The following is a 19,714-nucleotide window of genomic DNA, read 5'->3' as shown; positions in this document are numbered from 1 at the left end:
ATTATTCCAACTGCATTGATTATTTTGTTATAAACATCAAGTACTTGGCATATATTCTAAGGGTAAATATGTTTCTAATACTTTGGAAGGCTGGGAATGTTGTTCTCACAAAAACATTTACTGAATGATTTCCCCTCTAGGATGATTAGTTTCTGCAATGATGATAAAAACGAATCTAGTTTCTGAGTTTAGTGCCACAGAATTTCAAGCCATTCAACTGCTTAAAGGATCCATCTATTTCTAATCTTAAGGCTCTTAACTACAGAATTTGAATGCCTGTGTAGTAAGAGAAATACTATGATTCCCTTTTTCCAGATGGGGAACTGAGACACAGAACTTAGGTGTTTATTCAAAATTACACAGAGTTTGTGCCACATGAAGGAATGGAGCCTAGATATCTTGCCTACCAGACTAATCCCTTACTTGCGCAGTGACCTCTCCTCTCAGTTGCTAGGGCATAGTCGTGACACTTAAATCAGCTCTTCAGCCCTAGCTCTTGCTAACTCTCTGATTTTAACCTTTCTGGTCCTGAGTGTCCCCATCTGTAAAAGAGCAATGGCATTAACACAGAACATGTATAACATACTCACTGTAATTACATTAAAAAAATTCTTTGGTCAGCAGAATGCAACACTCTCCCAAACTATTTTCTATTATGCAACAAGAAAAAAAGGCAATTCCTGAGAATGGCTTAAATCCTAATTATAAATTAGGGTTAGCCATTTGCTAACGCTGTTGTTGCATTTTCATGTTTTGCAAACAAGTCAGTACTACTAGCACAGACCACAGGACATGAGAAGCACTGTTAGTACAGCTCTTCATTTGATAAAAATGGACTTGGCCATGTCACTGCAGACTTCTGTAAGAGGCCTTCTCCAAGTAGTTGATATACTGCAACAATTATTTCCTACTTGGTGCTGACTGTGGAGACTTATGCCATTGCCATTTAAAGAAAACCCCCTAAAATGATTTCAGTGTTTTCCATGACAGTATTTCTTATCCTGATGGGGAGACATAAAGGGAAGAGGGAGGAATGCCACTTGCTTTCAGAATCTACAAGGTTGGTCTAGAGCTTCCTACCTTTGAAACTATCAATCCCCCATATCTGCATCACAGAGGAAGCAAAACGTGTCATCTGTTTGGGTGGGAGTCCAGCAGGACTTGCACTGGTGACTGTGGTTGGCAGATTTTCAATTTGTCCATCTTGATATAAATGAAGTAGCAATTTAGTCACCTCAAGGTGCTTTTTAGGAATGTTTTCCTGAAGTTTCTCACTCACAGCTGGAATAAAAGTGAGCCTAGAAAATAAGCCAGTACATGCTTAACAGGACTGCTAAATGTCAGTGAAAGAAAAGACCTTCGCTCCTTTATGTTACTTCTTTCTAAAAAAGAACATTACAACAATTCTATCAAGCAGCCTTGCTAAATATATCTATAATACTTAGCTAATACATTTACAAGTCCTTATATGCAGAAACAAAATCCATGTTTTTTAAAAGTGTTATAAACACCCTATCATTTTTCCTTGTTAATTCAGATAAACAATTTTGATTTTTCTGCACAGCACAAGGACAATATTACCATTAACAAAATAAAGTATCATCAGCACGTTGACACATTTGATCAGCTGTGCAGCATATAAGCTTTCAAATACATAATTTTCTGAGCTCTCTTGAACCCCATGCTTAAGGTGAAAATTAATAAGAAATTCTTTATGACCTTAAATTCTCAGTAGCTGTTGTATAAATACAGCTTCAAAATTCCTTAATAAAAACAGAACTTCTTCTATCTCATTTTACATTAAAAAAAAGATTCCAGCCTCTTACTTCCCCATGGTAACCCTAGTAAGCTACAAGGAAGACTAAAAGAAAGCATAATGCATATAATTATATGGGCAAACAAACTATTTTTGGCTCTTTTTCGAAAAGCAGAGTATAAAATTTTCCTGTTTCTCCCATTGTTCCTCCCCTTGAAGATAGTCTGGGGAATAAGTTTGACATTAGTGAAGACTAAATCCTGAGTTATATCTATCTCAGTTCTTATGTGAAAACTCAGCACTCCTATTTCTGACAGGTAGCTATTTTGCAAATGTTAATTAGGAAATACACAAAATGCTCACTCTGTTACTCCTTTAAAATAGAGATTCAAGATTTCTATTTCTTCAAGATTTTCTATAACATGATTAAGGCAACACTGAGCTTGACTTATCAAATTCATTAGGACACTTTCATTAAAGAAATTGAACGCCATATGATACAATTACTTAGAAACATTTTTGACATTGTAAAGGACAAGAGGTTGTTACTACTTTTTTGGGCTCAACTTTCACATCCTCTTGCCTGTAATGAGAAAATATCCTCCAATGTGCTGTGTGCGTATATGTTCACATGTGGAATCACTCCCTAAAAAGGAGATTGAGTAGTTGTCCAAAGAGTTTTGTCAAGTTTCAGAATAATGTGTTCATCTACATTCACTCAAGATTACTGCCATTTTCTCAAGCCCTAGTAATTTCACAGCTAATTATCTATTGGGTACATGTGACCCCCTGAAAGAATTAATTAGCTGAATTAAAAACCACAAAACCAGCATGTTATAACAGCATTAGATGTAGATTTTCAAGGCATATAAAGTTGATTTATTCTAGTAAGTCATGTATGACAAAGTAATTTAATTTAAGGAAGAGTTCAACAAATTCACAGGTTTTAGGATACAAGCCCTGTGATTCACAGCCTGACATTTCCTGTTGTTTCAGACTTGGGCCAATGTTAATTTTACTTCAGCATAATCCAAATGTGACCAGCATGTGCAATTATCTAGGCTGCAGATCATAACACTTGATGCTGCATTTAAATAATAACACATTATATTGTCTTGCTTTACCTACCCTTCCTGTTCTTCCCCTTCCTTCTATGGTACATACAGATGCAAGTCATGAGGAAAGCAAAAAAAAAAAAAAAAAAAAAAAAAAAAAAAAAAGCCTTTGGTAACCCATGACATGGATGGAGGATGTACACAAACTTAAATGCTGCTCTCCTTTAGCAGCCTCCTGGCCTGATGCCAGCCTATCACCGTGCAAATCCCTTGACTTCCTTACTTTCGTTTTCAGAATCTCCTCCAGTTTGTGTTGTCACCACTTCTGTGATAAAATTGCTTTCAGCCTCCAATAATGGTTTTCCACCTACTTGTGATGTTAACCTTTTTTACTACATCTCATTCAATAACCTTGTGCTATTCCTTGATTTCTGAGCAGCCCTGAACCATGCTCTCAGTGCAGTTTCCCTCTTCCCCCCCCATTGTCTGTGCTTTTCCCTTTCATTGTCTTCCTGTTTCTTTTCTATTTTTCCACTCCAGAAGCTAATGTCCTATTCTTGCTGCTTTTGTTTTCTCCTTTCTGCTGTCGTGTTCCTTTTTAGCTCATTTTTGTCTTCTCCATTTCTTTTCTCATTCCCTCGCAGCTGGCTCAGCGCTGGCCGCCCCTGCAAAGCCGGTAGTTTCTGCCTGCTGCCCATGCACTAGGGCTGCCCGTCACCATAGGGATGAGCTGGCAGTGCACTAGGTACTGGCTCTGTGCACAGTCACCTGGGTAAGGAAGGGAGCATGCAGGCAACAGGCACAGCTACCTACAGACCACCTGCAGGGTACCTACACTCGCGAGTGGTTTTATACGGGAAAGCTGGCATACCAAGTCCCTCTCATCCGCTTGCTTTGAGATGGCTTCTCAATTTCCTTTCCTTACAAACGCTAAAGTCTCCTGGCTGTCAGCACCGGGCAATAATAAATCCCCCTTGAAGCCCATTTCAATGAAAAAGAAGAAAGGTGTGCAAAAACTCAAGTTGCCTTTTTTTTTTTTAATTCTGATCCAGCCCTTGACCTATTCTCAAAGAGCAGAAGATTCCACTTTTACATCAGTTTACAATAATTTAATCTTTAAAGCAAATTTTACTCACTGGGAAGGACAGGGTGCCTTGGTTCAGAAACGAGAACATTTATCTACAGAATTTCATTCAACTGACACTGATTTCTGCCCTTGAAAATCATATTTTTAGTTTATAAAATATCTAATTTATACTAATATCTGCATAGTATACTCTCTGTTTTATGTAAGCTACTAGATTAACTTTTTCCACAGGACCATACACCCACAGGAGGCACATAAATGTAGCCTGAAAGTATATTGAAAGGAAAAGTTTTCTTTTAGGGAGAAGCAGGGTATTACCTGTTCCTTACATAGAAGGTGAAATCCTGGCAATGTACAAATCATAAAAGATGACCTTGCAGAGTGACATTTTAATCTGAAAACCCCATCTCTAAAACATGCGTTCAGGCTGAAGACACATTACCGTTTGTGTGCACAAGAGACTGCACACACTGCTTCAGTCATTTTAGAACATCCTGTCATTGTGCTCCTTAAAAAACCCCACATTTCTTTTTCTAAAAAAAGACTGTGCAAAGACTGTGTAAAATACTGTATGGGGAATATGTATCTAACATAATACACATGAAGATAATACAAGTTACTAATATAACTTTTTGCATTAAGAGGGTTTTTTTTAAACTAGCATTAGTATTTTAGAGTTTTTGAAATGGTCTAAAGTTACTGCAGTGTTTGCTCCAGTCACTAAAGTACCAAATGCAAATCTGCATGTTAATAACTTATTAATCAAAACAGCTGTTCACATTTTTCTCCCCTATATTTATGTCAGTAACAAAAAAGTGACATTAAGCTAACACAGCTGTTTGAAGGATGTGTAAGTCTAGTGTTCAGTCCTAAAAGAGGAGAATAATCTCCTTTTCAATGTATTATTAGTGAAATGAGGGAATGATCCAAAGCACTTACTCTGGCACTTACAACAGGACTGAGCCTTCAAACTCAATCCAGCAAAGCAATACATCTGTTCTCCAGGCCGCAGTAACTGCACAGCCTTGAAGATGCCTCCACCCCTACACTTCAGGGAGCAGCGCTCCTCAAATGCCTCACCACAGAGTTGCCCGACTCTGAGCAGCTACGTTCTTATYTTCGCTCTTACAACCCAAAGCAGGAATGATACGCAAATTATCACAAGGATTCAATTCAGAGTGCAACTTGGACCAGAAAGCATGGTAGAAAAGCCCCCATAAATTCTTTAGCCTTGAGATAACACTAACTCTAGAAAATGGAGATACAGATTTGACTCTGCTGAAGCTGCTGAATGCATCTCTAGTGGTTAGAGGCACTGTCCAGGAGCTGTGTCCTGAACCACAGAGGGAACAGGCATTACCTCTGCCAGGAATGTTTTTAAAGAGGTAAGCACTGCTCAGTTAGTTACCTCTCCTCAGAAGAGAAACTTCCCCCACAGGATCTCAAGGAGGTGATGTTTGATGTTGCTCCCTTTCTGTACCAGTTCCAAGGGGAGGCAAGAGATCAGCTTCCCTAAAAACACCACCAAACCTACCACCCACCGTTTCTAGGGGCTCCGTCTGCCCAGCACAAGGGCTTTTTGGACAGACCTTCCCAGGAGCTGAACTCTCCTTTAACAACACCAAAGGGAGCTGTGGGCTTAACTCCAGTTTACTGATCCATCCTCTTGGGGTCAGGAGCATAAGTTTTAAACAATACAGCACCAGATTTGGAGGCATTTGAAACGAATATTTGATTTTGCCCTTGATTACTATTTAAATATACAATAGCAAAAGGTCTATGATTAATAACATTAACATGCTTGATTAATTAAAAATTTTTAAATGTCAAACYGCTTCTGAAAGTAGGTAAGCAAAAGTGCAAAGACTTTTCCAATATTTCAAAGTCTGATTTGAGCATATTGCAATAGGTCTAATGTATTTGACAAGTAAATGATATTCAGCTGAAATAATGTCTGAAGAACAGCTAGAAGAGTTCTACTATTAACTGATAGTATACCAATAATATAAGCAGTCCAAAACAGTTGCAAGTTATCAACAAGATGTGACTAAAAGCAGCATTTCATACTATGTATCAGAAAATACTATAGCAGTTAAAAACTGGCTAGCATGGAAATACACAGCAGAAAAATTTGTTATGTCATATATATTTGTATTTACCACAGTGTCTAGAAACCTAGYCGGTTCATGACCTAGGTCATTCTGTTTTCAAACGTATATAAAAAGCTGGTGCATGCAATAAGGACTTCATATTCTAGGCATAAATGACAACATCCTTTGTAACTTCAATTATGGAGAGAGACAGACTGGGCAGCATCCATTCCTCCTATTTGTTTAGGCCACAAGTGGTAGGCTTAGATTTTTTTTGAACTTTGCAAGAGAAAATGATGAGCTCTAGTGTTTTTGCTCAGTACTAAAAGCATCAGACTCATCTGATGGGTTGACAGAAAGCGTTCACCATCTGTTTGAGGTTGTAGGCTTGACTGCCACTAAAAAAAGAAAAAGCCGTCACTTCAGACAGGGTAAAGGATGAATGCAACTCRCGATTTTGGATAGCAACTATAATTTGCAAGTGTCAGGAGTACTATTTACAATCCTACAGTTTTAATATGGAATTACTATATGTATTTACATACTGTTTCTATAGTAACTTCTCCTGATACTCCTTCAAGTCTGGTTCAGTTTTAGTTATTTACAGATGTTTAATATGAGGCCTTTGATGCTTTGATGTTTTCCTTTATTTTCTGCTACTTTACATAAAGTTCTTTATTTTAAATAGTAGTTACTATTGGGACATCTACCTTGATTACTTTTGAAAAATGCCACACAATACTACAAGAGAACTCTATCCAGAAAGATGAAAGCTATTAACTCAGGCAAAATAAATTCCTTTATTTTTCCCTCCTAGCAAGTTACTAGCCATTTTATTTCCTGCAAGTAACCTGATTTCTCTAACTGTACAGTGCACATGTCCACTGTGACTTTGACTAATTAGAAACCAGGCACTCCAAACTTGATACTTTTAGATCTTCGAGTGTTTATATGCTTTGCACTATTCCTGCTCCTTTTGTAAATACCTAGGTGTACAGATTGTATAACCATAACCTCAGTTCCTTACAGCTTCAAAGAGCAGACATGCTACTACACCTTCAGACAGATGAGAGGAAGGATGGCAAGTATTGGATAGGTTTGTGAACTATCCATCTCCACGACCTGCAGTTACTGATAAAATAACCTTTACTTTTGCTACTGAGCTGTCTTTTTCCTAAGAAATCCCATCTTGGTGGTACTTCTGTGTGTTCCTTAGCAGTTTAGCCTCTTCAGCTGCAGCAACAATTATAAATAAGGAAGACTTTGCATAGTAAGAGTATGTAAATCAACATAGGGAACTTGACATTTACTCTATTGGCAGAAGAGAGTACACCAAAACAGAACTGAACTCAAGAGAACTCGGTTTATTGACAAAGGCTCCCACAGGACAACCAGTGCAGTATCTGAAAAGTCTTGTACTACTTCAATTAACCATCCAGCAGGACCAGAAGGTTATATGTACATTGGTAAATGGGTCTTGGACTGTACTCTCGCATCAATTCTAGTTGGAACAGAATAGCCCACACCAAAATTATTAAATTTTCCTCCTTGAAAACAGGATGGCCATATTCAAACTCCTAATTAGGAACAGGCCTGAGTTATCCTTGAACCTTGCCTAGAATTATTTGGGAAAGTGCTGGCTGGCCCAAAGCAAAACTACAACAGGGACTATTCCAATGATTTATTATAAACAGTTGGGCTTAAGTGCCAGGGGATTTTATGTGGCATTGTATTGTTTACTAGTACAAATGTAGTCTAAGGCCAATCTGTGTGGGAAGACCTAGTCAAGAGAATCATTTAAAGACCTTCACACCAGGGCAATGGGTTCCCTAGACTCTGTCATGCAGAGTAAGATAAGCTTCACTCGTCTGAAAAATGTCTAGAAAAATGAGACAACAAGCTGCTGCACTTAATAATGGCAGGCATTCAATTTCCAGCAACAAATTACAGGACCTGGTATCAGCCATGTCACCAGGGTTAATGGGATTTAATTTAGATTTTCTTTAATTATTAGAACTATTTTGTTCCTTTAAGAGTACATTATTAAAGACACTGAAATAAATTCATTTCATTAAAAGTCCAATTATTAAACTGTCTCTGTACTTGAGTTCCTCAGCATTTACAAAGCTTTGTAAAGTGCTCTGAAGTTCTTAGACAAAAAAAACCACAAGCTGTATCTTTATGAATGTTTTGGAGGCACCACTGAAAGCTATTTGACTTAAGCTATTTAAGATACTAATGTAATAATGTCATAGATGATAAGATACTTAGTATTAAGTAAGTGCATACTTCCATTCTTATAGTGGTATTTTGCTGGTATAAAGTGAAATCAGATGCCTGATACAGATAACTTACAAAACATTATTACTTGTAACCTAACCTATTATGATCCCTGATGCTTTCAAAGCATTAGTGAAAAAAATCCCAACAATGAATTAGAAGTTCATTCATGTCAGCACTATCTTCAGTGACACTCTTGAAAGGACACGACCATTTTGAAAAGCCATATGACTTTTCCACTAGCTTAAACATCTCAAAATCTGAATCATTAATACTAGCTTCTGAATGTCAAATAAGAAATGGACTAAACCTCTAATTTTGCTGCAGTGCTTCACAGATCAAAACTTCTGAGATCAAAGCTAAAATACTAAGTTTGGAAACTCTGATAATAACAACCCCAAAATTAAAATTAGATAATTGTTTAAAATTTCTCTTCAGTAAAACTGTAGTTAAAAGATAGTACTATGGACATTTATGACAGTGACATTACTTATCTACATTAAAATATAAACATGCTAGTCTTACATTTTAATTTAACAGAAGAACAACATGCAGAGACAGACAAGAGTTCATATCTAACTCACTGAATGCTTCACAAGCTACTCTGGATTTGATCAGAAATCACAGATCTCTCTTGAACACAAGAAGAGCAGAGAGGGAGACAGCCGAAAGCATCACAAAGATAGCTGGCAATAGGGTCAATCCCAAGCACCCAAGAATCATGACTTAGCCTCCCTTCTTCCTCCAAAGAAGGCTTTAAAATGGGCTTTACAAATGTTATAATACTAAAAAAAAAAAAAAGAAAAAAAAGTGGTCAAGCCCAAGTGGTTTGCGTTCACCGAGTGTTGAGACATAGTTACTTCTAAAATGGAGTTTGAGATTCCTATTGTGTTGGCTGAAACTGTCAGAAAACTACTAAACATTGCAAGACAAAAAAAAAAAACCTGCAAAAAATGGAAACGCTGAATTTTAAATTGCTTGAATCTCCTGAAGTCTCTACTTGAAATTCCAGCCCACAGAAGTGAGCAGAGGTTGGAAGGGAGGAAAAAATCCTCCTTTCAGGAATCATATTTTAGACATTTTTTAGAGGCTTTCCAGGTTTATGCACTTTGATGGCTTATTCAAACAGATTTGAGGCTAAGAAAACTCACACCGATTTTTATTAAGGCTTCTCATATTTCTAAAGTGTCTGCCCTTCTCCCCCCCACCCCCACAACTTTGCCATCCTCACAAAATATACACTGGCACATTGTGACAATTATCAATATTAATTTGAGGGATTTCTACTGTTTGCTCTTGACTTTAACGTGGTTTAACATAAATTCACATTGACAAAACCTGTCCATTTATTAGCAGGTATTTTATGTAAATTATACCCAATTTTTCATTTCTCATACAAGACAACATTGACTATTTGCAATCTGTTGTTGGTGGAATGCACTGAACATTCAGTGACTGGACCGGCAAGGGTTCATCTGTACCACGCAGATAAATGCATGCAGACATTGCCAAGCTAGGCCAGAATAAACTAGTGTCAAGCCTGGGCACACGCTAGCTGAAATAAAGAGCTTCTTAATAAGCTAAGGAGCTTATGGGCTCCAAATCTGTAACTCTGTATCATGTAGACATATCATTTTGCTTAGATATTTAGAAGAGTGCAGCCTTGTGAACTGTAGATGCATAACAAATTTCTGGTAAAAACGAAAAAAAAAATCTGAAGTGATCCTTTTGCCACAGTTATTAAGTTTTTAACATTCTAAAAGAGATTGGCACCACACCAATAATCCAACATTTCTGCAGCTGATATAGTACACATTTGAAAACACTTTCACTTCATTTATCTCACACACACACACACATTTTCCCCTCCTGCCCTTGCATTATAATATTTAAGAGGAGATCCCATACCCTGATAGTAATTACCTGATGGTATTTCTTCAGAATGTTGTGCATTTCTGCTACATCTTCACTTGTTATAGTTTTGATGATATATCTTTTGTCATAAGATGTATGAAAGCGGGCACCACTGCGTGCTTGGGAATCATTGGCAAGTGGTGCACTTCTTGTCAAGGAATTCTGTCAATTAGTTAAAAAAAAAAAAAAGCATCGTCAGACAAAAATATGCAAGTTTTAACTAAAACAATTATACAACACTTACATTTATTTTTTAATCTTTTTCACAACATCTGCACCTAGCTGAACTCCACCAAAGCACGTATCTCAGATCGACAAATCACTTCAAAAATATTTTCAGAATAAAGGAGTGTTTGGAAGAAGGTATTGACCATCAGTAACTTAAAAATCACTCACAAAGTTGAATGAGTTTACTGCATGAGAGTTACATACATGTTATCATCCTTTTGGGTGAAGCCATGTAGTCATAAAGAAACCCAAAGAAACACCATATTACACCACAGTAATTATACATACAGGTTTCATCAGCAGCAACAGTATCATTTTACGACTCAGCAGTGTTTTTCTTGAGCCAGTGTGATTTGGTACGTAACACAAGACAAACAGTTAGATTTCGAGTTCTAGTACCAGAGCTACTCCAACGATTTGATATCTAGCTTATTACTGCACAGTTCCTCCTTTTGTAAAATAGACCCAACTACCTTCCTACAAGCTCAAGAGAGGCAGATTAGTTAATGACTATATGGTAGTTGGAAGAGAAACTACAGACTAGTGGCCATTTTTAAACTGGAACTTGAGGCTACTTGTGCTTCAACAGTAGCAGAAGAAACTTTCTGCATCTTACAGAAAATAATCAGTATTTAGATAAAAATTTTTACAATTAAAATCAGTAAAAAGTAAATTAGACAAAATATAACAACTTGCTTTTGACTGTAAAATCTTTCATTACCATTAATTTCATTACCAATTGTTACATATTTGAAAAACACACTTTTCTTTTTTTTTAAATAAAAACAGCAGTAGCACAGCCATGAGAGAATACAAGTGCATGTGTATTTTCCCATGTGCACTTGCATAAAAATGGACCATACTCTGGAAAGATTAATCAAGTTAAGTATGCACTGCTGGAATATAGTCAGGGACTGTAACACTTCTATGATCATGAAATACACTTGCAGTATCCTGTTAATATATCACTACTGGTAACAGAAAAATCCAACTCCTACTGTCATTTCTCATTGTGCCATACTGCACAAACATCTGTTGCTAAATTAAAATACACCTCCCCCTTCCTCACTCACATAGCATAATGTCTGCCCCACAGGAAGAAAAGCCATTTTCACAGAAATAAGTTTTAATAAGATTGTGTATGTAGATGTAAGCTTTGCAACTTAAATTTACAGATTCCTAAATAGCAATAGTTGAATTCCAGCAGCAACGGAATAGGATATATTCTTGTGATACTGTGAACAAAGTCACATGACAGATTTACACTGAAAGAACGAGGATATTTTCAGAAAGTAATTACATATAGGCTCAGTCTACCACAACTTGGTACCAAAACCACAAAAGTTTACTTTTGTAGGAGCTGTATCTTATTTGGAAGAGAGGGTTTTGTTTTTTTTAGTGGACTATTATTTTTGCTACTCCAAATTAAATGCACAATTACTATGTGTAGAAAATGAACTTCAACTATCAACTTTGAAAATACAACTGCAGTTGTTATATCTACTATATAGGACATACACTATAATTATTATAACATTTCTTTTAAAAATTAATATTCATAAACTAAACTTCAAATTAATCAAGGAAGCAGACCACTTTTCTGGACTAATTGAATCACTGAGGAAGAGGTACTTATGTTTTCATTCTCAGCAATGCAGGGAACTGAAGTGTGTTCACAGAAGACCAACACAAGTTCTGCAAACTTAAGCAAGAGTTGAATATGCAGATTCAAGGAAACTGTTCAACTCCAACGTCAGAAGGTTAGTGTTGCAGGCATTTATTATTAAGTAATAACCTCAACTGTGAAATGAGGGCAACCATATAGCTTGAATTTAAGAAGCCACTTGAACATATACAATTACATGTTCGTATTTCAGACTCTTATACTTTTTAATTGTGTACAGGAATCACATTGGCCTCAACAGGCCTTCAGCAAATTTAAATCCTATCATAGCTGTGGGATGCTTTCTTAAATTAGTTTAATATAAGGTAAAAAAACATTTTCCCACAAGGTTTCTTGGTTCAACTGAAATATTCAGGATCAGTAGGAAAAACAGGATCTAAATGTACACAACTTTATAAAGTTTTACTGGAATGAAAAGCCTAATTATGACATTCATGTAAGAGAAACAAATCTTTGCACACTTCTCCCTTTTTATGGCTAGGCTCAAAGAACTAGAGCCATTATTAATGTCCATGATTAAAAGTGATGTCTTCTTCCGCTGTCCTCTCAATTTACTACAGAAAGAAAAGATGTGGATGTTCCCCTAATGCTTGTGAATAACCAGTTCTTCTAGACTCATGAAAACAGGGCTTTTGGGACAAACACTGCAGACTCAGGACCTTCCCTGCACTGGCTTTTGATAGTCAATTTTAACAGATGAGAGTCCTAGTAAGACAGTGACAACCATCCCTTCCAGTCCCAGCCTACCTCCCCCAAAGTTCTCAAAAACCTGGTACAGCATGACTTCACATGCTATTGAAAACACTAGCTATGGGAATTTAAGTATTACTGCAGGTTTCTATTTTCTATTTTGTATCTATTTTCAGATGTTCCTCCTTCAAATTCATTTCCCACTCCTCCACCACTGCAATGTTTTTATATACTGATGAAGTCTACTCAAGAGAGCAGGTATCATAAATGAATCAAATCCTCTTAATGTCACACTTGTTGTCAGTACTCCATTAGTTTGAAAATTGAATTATAGAGTTAGTCTTAGAAAACATCCTTTGTAGAAACTCTCTGGCTTCCAGAGTCAGAACAAGACCTCTTAAGAAGGAATGAAAAAGCAAAGATGATACAGAGGACTCAAGGTAGCATTAAGGTAAGACACATTAACATTCTTCACCAAAAGACTTGTCAGAACTCAGTATGAAGGAAAAAAACTTCAGAATAGTTTCATTACAGTAGAAACATGCTGCTTCCAAACATGTCTCTCTGGAGATCAACAGTGCAAGCAGTGTCTTAACTGAGGTACAACACCCTGGAGATGCTTCTTCTCTGGAGTGTTCTATTGCTGAAACTCAGTTAGTAATTCTGTGGCCATAAAGGGACAAAAACAACCCATTTTTACTTCAAACCCTCCAAATGCTTATGCTCCCACAAGCACAAGCTGCTTTCATCTCATGATTAAAAAAAGAGTATCTAGTATTTAGTATCTAGGCATGTTTATATAGCGACCCATCAAAGACAATATACATTTATTCAAATATTTAATATTTTAGATTTTCATGTTGGAATATGATATTTGATGCATTTAAAAGTGTGGACAGCACAAGCAATAAAAAATTCTGACTTAAAAAGCATGGCAGTTGTTAAAATAAGAATCAACTAATACTCCTTTTACCATGCTTCTTTCATTACAATTCAGGCTACATTAAAAAAGAAACTAGCCAGATTTAAATAGAAATTAATAAAGTTAGTCATATTTTAAATCAACAGGAGGAAACCTTGATATGTCACTGATTTTTCACTGATTCTTGTTTTTTCCAGCCATAGCTGTTTTTCTAATGGAAATGAATTCTGGCTGATTGCTAACTATAATGACAGCTAATTTGCAAATACAGCTATCATACTATATATGCTGCTAACAAGAGAATATAATGCATCTGTAGATAATTATTTAGCACGCATTTAGTACTCTTTCTTAATGCTTTAACAGGTTAGAAATGGTGATGCATTTATTTTTGAGTAGATGGCTATATTATTATTAGTTATCTATATCAAGCTTAATAGGAATTCACAGAACATTTTACCATATAAATAACTAATTTCTTAGGAAAAAATCAATCTTATGCTAAGCAGTGCTATTATATTCATGCACAGGTAATCCAAATGCCCTCTCTGCAATACTCTGACTTTAGTAATAATTAGAGTTTAAGATGGGATGTTAAACATTAAATGTGTTTAAGATAAAAATAATCTCTAATTTAAATCTTTGATATTTTGTCTTTACTAACCCTCCATCCCTGTGATAACTCTCTCAATATGATTCTCTCTTGAGATACAGAATATAGTTGCTTTAAACTTTGAAAGAAGTTGGAAGGTAGAAAATATTGTCTGTACTACTGCTGTTTGCTGTACTTTATTTTCATACTTGCGTAAGTTTATTAAATAAGCACATTTTAAAAAGTTGAAAAATAACTGAATTTCATCAAACTGTGCTGATTGCTAGTAATTGTCTATTTGAGAAATGTTATCACTTTCTGGTGCTGCTAATGTACGGCTGTGTTCTGCCTGTGGACAGTTTTATTTGTGACAGTTAATCCTCGTTTCTGCGAGCGGAGGAAAATTCAAGTATCTTCTCAGGGAAAGCTTCTATGTACCATGCAAAATATCTTATTTCTTGACTATACTAGTTATAATACTTTGTATTTAAAAACCTCTAAATATAAATTCAATAAAATACATTATACTGTTATCTGATCATGACAACAATCAATCTTTAAACAGAAAGATGACAAAAATTGGCCTGCACTGGATAGGTCATTATTAGCAAGTAAGATCAAAAATAACTTTACTGAAAGAATCAAACTGGAAGAGTTTAGTAAATTCAAAGTAGAAACAATATGCCTATTAAAAATAATTTAATAATATTATGATACTTTCCTTCTGATGTAGGGGAAGCTAACTTAAATGTTTAACCTAATACTGCGAGTATAAACCAAAGCAGTTTGCGCCCTACAAATTCAGCTATGCCAAATACTAAAAAATAAATGGTACATACACAGGAAATGGAAGAGATTCTTTGTTGGAAAGTGTGTCTTTTGGAAGCTAACGCACAAAATAGCCAAAAATATCCTATGTAAGCCTCTTTGAAACACAGCTACCAGTAAACCTACAACTAGCAAGAAATCTCAGTCTAAAATACCAGTAATACCACATGCGACATCCAATTTGCATTGTATACCACACGGATCATGAAAAGTTTATGGAGTTTTCTCTGTTAAGATTAGATATTAGGCCCATAACATGTCTAAATAAGGACAAAAGTGTTACTTATTCTGGGATTAAGACAACCATCTTTTTCTTAACATAGACAATTATAAAAAGGTTATGTAGTAGTGGTCAGACAACAGACTGAGAATATGCATTTATTTAATTGTAGTTCAGACTATTAACAGGCTTAATGTATAGACTTGTTTTTTACTATCAAATGCAGTACAGCTTTGTGAGACAGCATATGTTAAAATACTCCTATAATCAAGATGACTTTTGCCACAACATAAGCATAAACTTCAGTGATAATTTGTACAAAAAGTGAGCAAAACAGGATAATAAGATGTACTTTAGACACCTGGGCACAAACACAGTGGGAGGAAAGCTGACTCAACCTGCTCAAAGACAGCATCACAGGTCTCTTTCTCTCCTCTTGTGCTCAGCAGTAAACTCAGCCAAACAAGGCCAATCCCAGTGCCCAGCTGCAATAGCTCCTCCTTTGGTGGGGCTTTTGTAAGGGATTGGGAAAGAAATAAAGAATGAAACTCAAATATATTCCTTTTCTCAAGAATTTCCAAATACAGAGCAGGTTAAAAAAGGAACAAGAGAAAGTATATAGGCAAGGTTGAGGGAGGGGGAAAAGGGACACAGAAAGAGACACATCGTGGCAAATACCAGATTGAATTCCCTCTGGCTCTGCTTCTTAATCAGGGGCAGGCTACGCAGAGCATGAACAGATGGGAGAGAAGCCACTCCTCACTTAGAACAGATCTATGAGCCACCCAGGATATCTTTCAGATACAGAAGAAAGCTTATCCTCTCGAGAAGATACAGGTTTGATGTTCTAACAAGCCTTTTATCACCACTTACTGCTAATACCTAACACTTTCATATTGCGTGAGGAAACTGGAGAATTTATCCAGATCTAAGATGTTGCAGCCTTAGTCATAGTAAGTTAACAAACATCACCAGTTTATACTATATTGCCAGTGAGTACAAAATTCAAAAGCAAACTAGAGAAGAGGGTCACAGAATCTGTCCACTGCAGATTGCCACAGCCGTCTCAACTTGACCACGGCATGCCTCAGCCCCCTCTCACAACACAACATCTGCCAGCCACACACACATACTCTGTTCCACTTAACAGCTTTACTTAGCAACTCACTTGAAGTCTACCGCGCTGAGTGCTAGTGTTCTGTCAATTCCCCATTCACTTCTAATTTGTGAAGTTTTAATCTTGTGCCTGCTGCTTTTTTTTTGTCTTGGGAGAATGAAAAGGTTTTGTACTTTTTAAGTGTGAATACTTCTATGAGGTCATTTAAAGACTATGCTAAATTATTTGTGTAATTACTGACACAACTGAAGACACATTTAACGTGCCAAGCTCAGAGATACCTCTAATGGATAAATTTCTCTTTTATATACCTCTCCTCCTCTCCCAGACTGTTTCCCTCTGAGAAATCACTGGCTGAAAGTGTCATTGCCCTTACACAGGTCAATATAAAAAGGATCACCTGCATTTGCACTGAGTAGCAGGCAATCAGAAATACTCATCCGATCTTCAGTGCTGACAGGCTATGAATCGCAGAGAATTTGCCCCCTATCACAGAATTAATTACTGATAAAATAATCTACCTATAGCTTTAAATATAAATGGGTGAAAGCTACACTACTTATTAGGATTTCATTTCCCAAAGTGTTCTTGATACAGAAAGTTAATCGGCACCCCTAAATTAGAAGTCATCATTTCACCTATGATAGGAACATGTTCTTCAGCAAATTAACGGAAAGATCATTTAGTTTTACTATAGATCCCTCTATTCCCTCCAAAACTATTTCCCAAATTCTTAATAATCTGTGTAGATTTTTATCTTATTTCCTATGGTAAAATTTTATTAGGTAAGGAAAAAGTTTTTTCCCCTGGGTCCCAATCCAAAATTCTTTGAAGTTTGCAGGAGCTTTTTTAAAGCTTTCAATAAAATTTAATAAATTATAATTAACTCAACTGCCACACATCACAGGTCATTTAATTTTTTCCTCAGTTATTCCTCAACTGAACTCCAAATCTTTCTTTTGGTTAAGGCATAACTTCCAGAAAGATGGTCTTGATTTTCCAGCTTCAAAATACAAAGATTCACCACCGTATTTATTCTAGTTTTTAAAAATTTGCATTGATGAAAAGGTAGGTCTAATTTTGAATTTGAATGATTTCTTTTTCCCATCATTCTTATTTATTCTTTCCTAAAGCATCTAGTATTGTTTTTCTGCAAGGATATTTATATACTACTTCTCAATTGTAATCACACTTTGTGATTTGGACAGGTTTTGTATCTTCTGCGAGTTTTTATCACTACACAAAACGTCAGCTGCTTATTGACAATTAAATTTTGATCACTGCCATATAACAATCTCTTTATTATTTACACATATTCATTTTAAACAATAATTAGCATTTTAAAAATCAGAAAGTCATGCACTATTAAGCCAAATACTTTATAATAGGCATACTCAAGAGTCTCTACAACTTAGCTAAGAACACCAACTAATTTTTTATCTTTTGGAAGCCTATCTTTACCTTTTACATTGGTCAATAAAAATAGCAGCCTATTGTAATTAAGTAATAGTAATAACATTATTAATAGTGCTAGTTATACCAATACTAGTTATCAGAGAAAGCAAACTGATTTTGAAAGAGACTTTGGTTGTTTCTAACAGCAAGTTAAGCTCTTTGGAGCTATTTGTTTTGAATGAAACAATATTTGTGAGCGAACACATGGAGCAGAGCCATAGGTCCTGCCACTAAAGTTCAGAAGAGGTTTGCCCCCCTCCATAATTGAAAGCTATATTGCTGACTGGGGAAGTATTGTCTTCACTTTTAAAGACAAACTGCTGGTTAGGCTCTTCCTCTTCTGCCCACTTTGCTTAAAATGTTCACAGCAAGAATATTTATCTCCACAGTGGGAGGCCAAGGATTAGCCACAGCCTCCAAGAGGGTGGAGAGATTTAAAGGTCAATTTAATTAACTCATTCTAATCTTTCACACATCTCAGGTAAATGTCACTGTTTCTTTAGCAGACAAGATTATATTTTAGAAACTTTATACATTTGTACTGTGTTGGATATAATACAAATACTTAATTTAATTAATCTAAAAAGGAAGCCTAATAAAAGTTGTTTTTGAGACAGAGCTTCTTCTAAAAAAGAGAAAAGGGCAATAGAAGAATTCTGGTGACAAAGTATGGAGAGATTTAGAAGAACAGTAATCTTTCCAACTGACTGGCTAAACAGCTTCTCACAGATCTAAATCTTTCACATTTTGCAAAGTCTGGACAAAAGGAGAACTGCAGTTTCTGGTACTCATTCAAGAGTTGCAGAATACTAAAATGAACTTCACAAAACATTCTGCTACTATTTCAATGACATACCCCAAAGCAAAATCAGATCAAATCCCAAGATACTTGAAGAGTGCCTTTGGGGAAACTCTGCATGAATGAATAGGCAAAAACAAGCACACAGAAGTGCTCTGTGACAACTAAAATTATAGTTCAGTGGAAAAGTCTGGCAGTGGTTCATGGCTGTTAGGAGGATTACGTGCACATGATCTGGCTGTTCTCCTGTGAGAGCAGTTACAGTGGCACTGCCTGGCTCATGCACAGCTTCTTATGAAGACAGGCTTGCAGCTTTCCCGAACTTTTTTTTTTTTTTTTTTAAGAGCCCAGGAATTATGGATATGAATGAATAGGTGTATATTAGTCCTGGATCACTAGTTAAGAAGCATATTTGAAAGAAACGGTGTCATACAACTGGACATAGAACCTCCAAGACTTTTTGTTGTAATTTGAAAGAAACATCCCACTTCTGGGAAGGTGTTCAGGCTGGTGTTTGGCTGGTGATTTCCAGAACTAGTGTTATAATGTAAAAACAGAAGGACCAATCCCAGAGATCACAGAATCACAGAATGGTTGAGGTTGGAAGGGACCTCTGGAGATCATCTAGTCCAACCCCCCTGCTCAAGCAGGGTCACCTAGAGCACGTTGCACAGGATCGCGTCCAGGCGTGTTTTGAATATCTCCAGAGAAGGAGACTCCACAACCTCTCTAGGCAACCTGTTCCAGTGCTCTGTCACCCTCACAGTGAAGAAGTTTTCCCTCATGTTCAGATGGAACTGTCTGTGTTTCAGTTTGTGCCCGTTGCCTCGTGTCCTGTCGCTGGGCACCACTGAAAAGAGTCTGGCTCCATCCTCTTGGCGCCCTCCCTTCAGATACTTGTACACATTGATAAGATCTCCTCTCAGCCTTCTCTCCTCCAGGCTAAACAGGCCAAGCTCTCTCAGCCTTTCCTCATAAGAGAGACGCTCCAGTCCCC

General features: G+C 36.5%; 1 protein-coding gene across 3 annotated transcripts in view; it reads right to left on the bottom strand.

Moving 5' to 3' along the window:
• PIP4K2A (phosphatidylinositol-5-phosphate 4-kinase type 2 alpha) overlaps positions 1-19,714 on the bottom strand; it is a 109,511-nt gene that overhangs the window by 26,753 nt on the left and 63,044 nt on the right. For all 3 annotated transcript variants that reach the window (XM_026064964.1, XM_026064962.1, XM_026064961.1), the window contains exon 4: positions 10,192-10,344. In XM_026064964.1, the coding sequence (XP_025920749.1) occupies positions 10,192-10,344 (153 nt within the window). The remainder of the gene's footprint in view (positions 1-10,191; positions 10,345-19,714) is intronic.

Source organism: Apteryx rowi, unplaced genomic scaffold (assembly GCF_003343035.1).
Source record: "Apteryx rowi isolate R43461 unplaced genomic scaffold, aptRow1 scaffold_222, whole genome shotgun sequence".
Classification (NCBI taxonomy): domain Eukaryota; kingdom Metazoa; phylum Chordata; class Aves; order Apterygiformes; family Apterygidae; genus Apteryx; species Apteryx rowi.
This window is presented reverse-complemented; position numbering and strand designations above follow the sequence as displayed.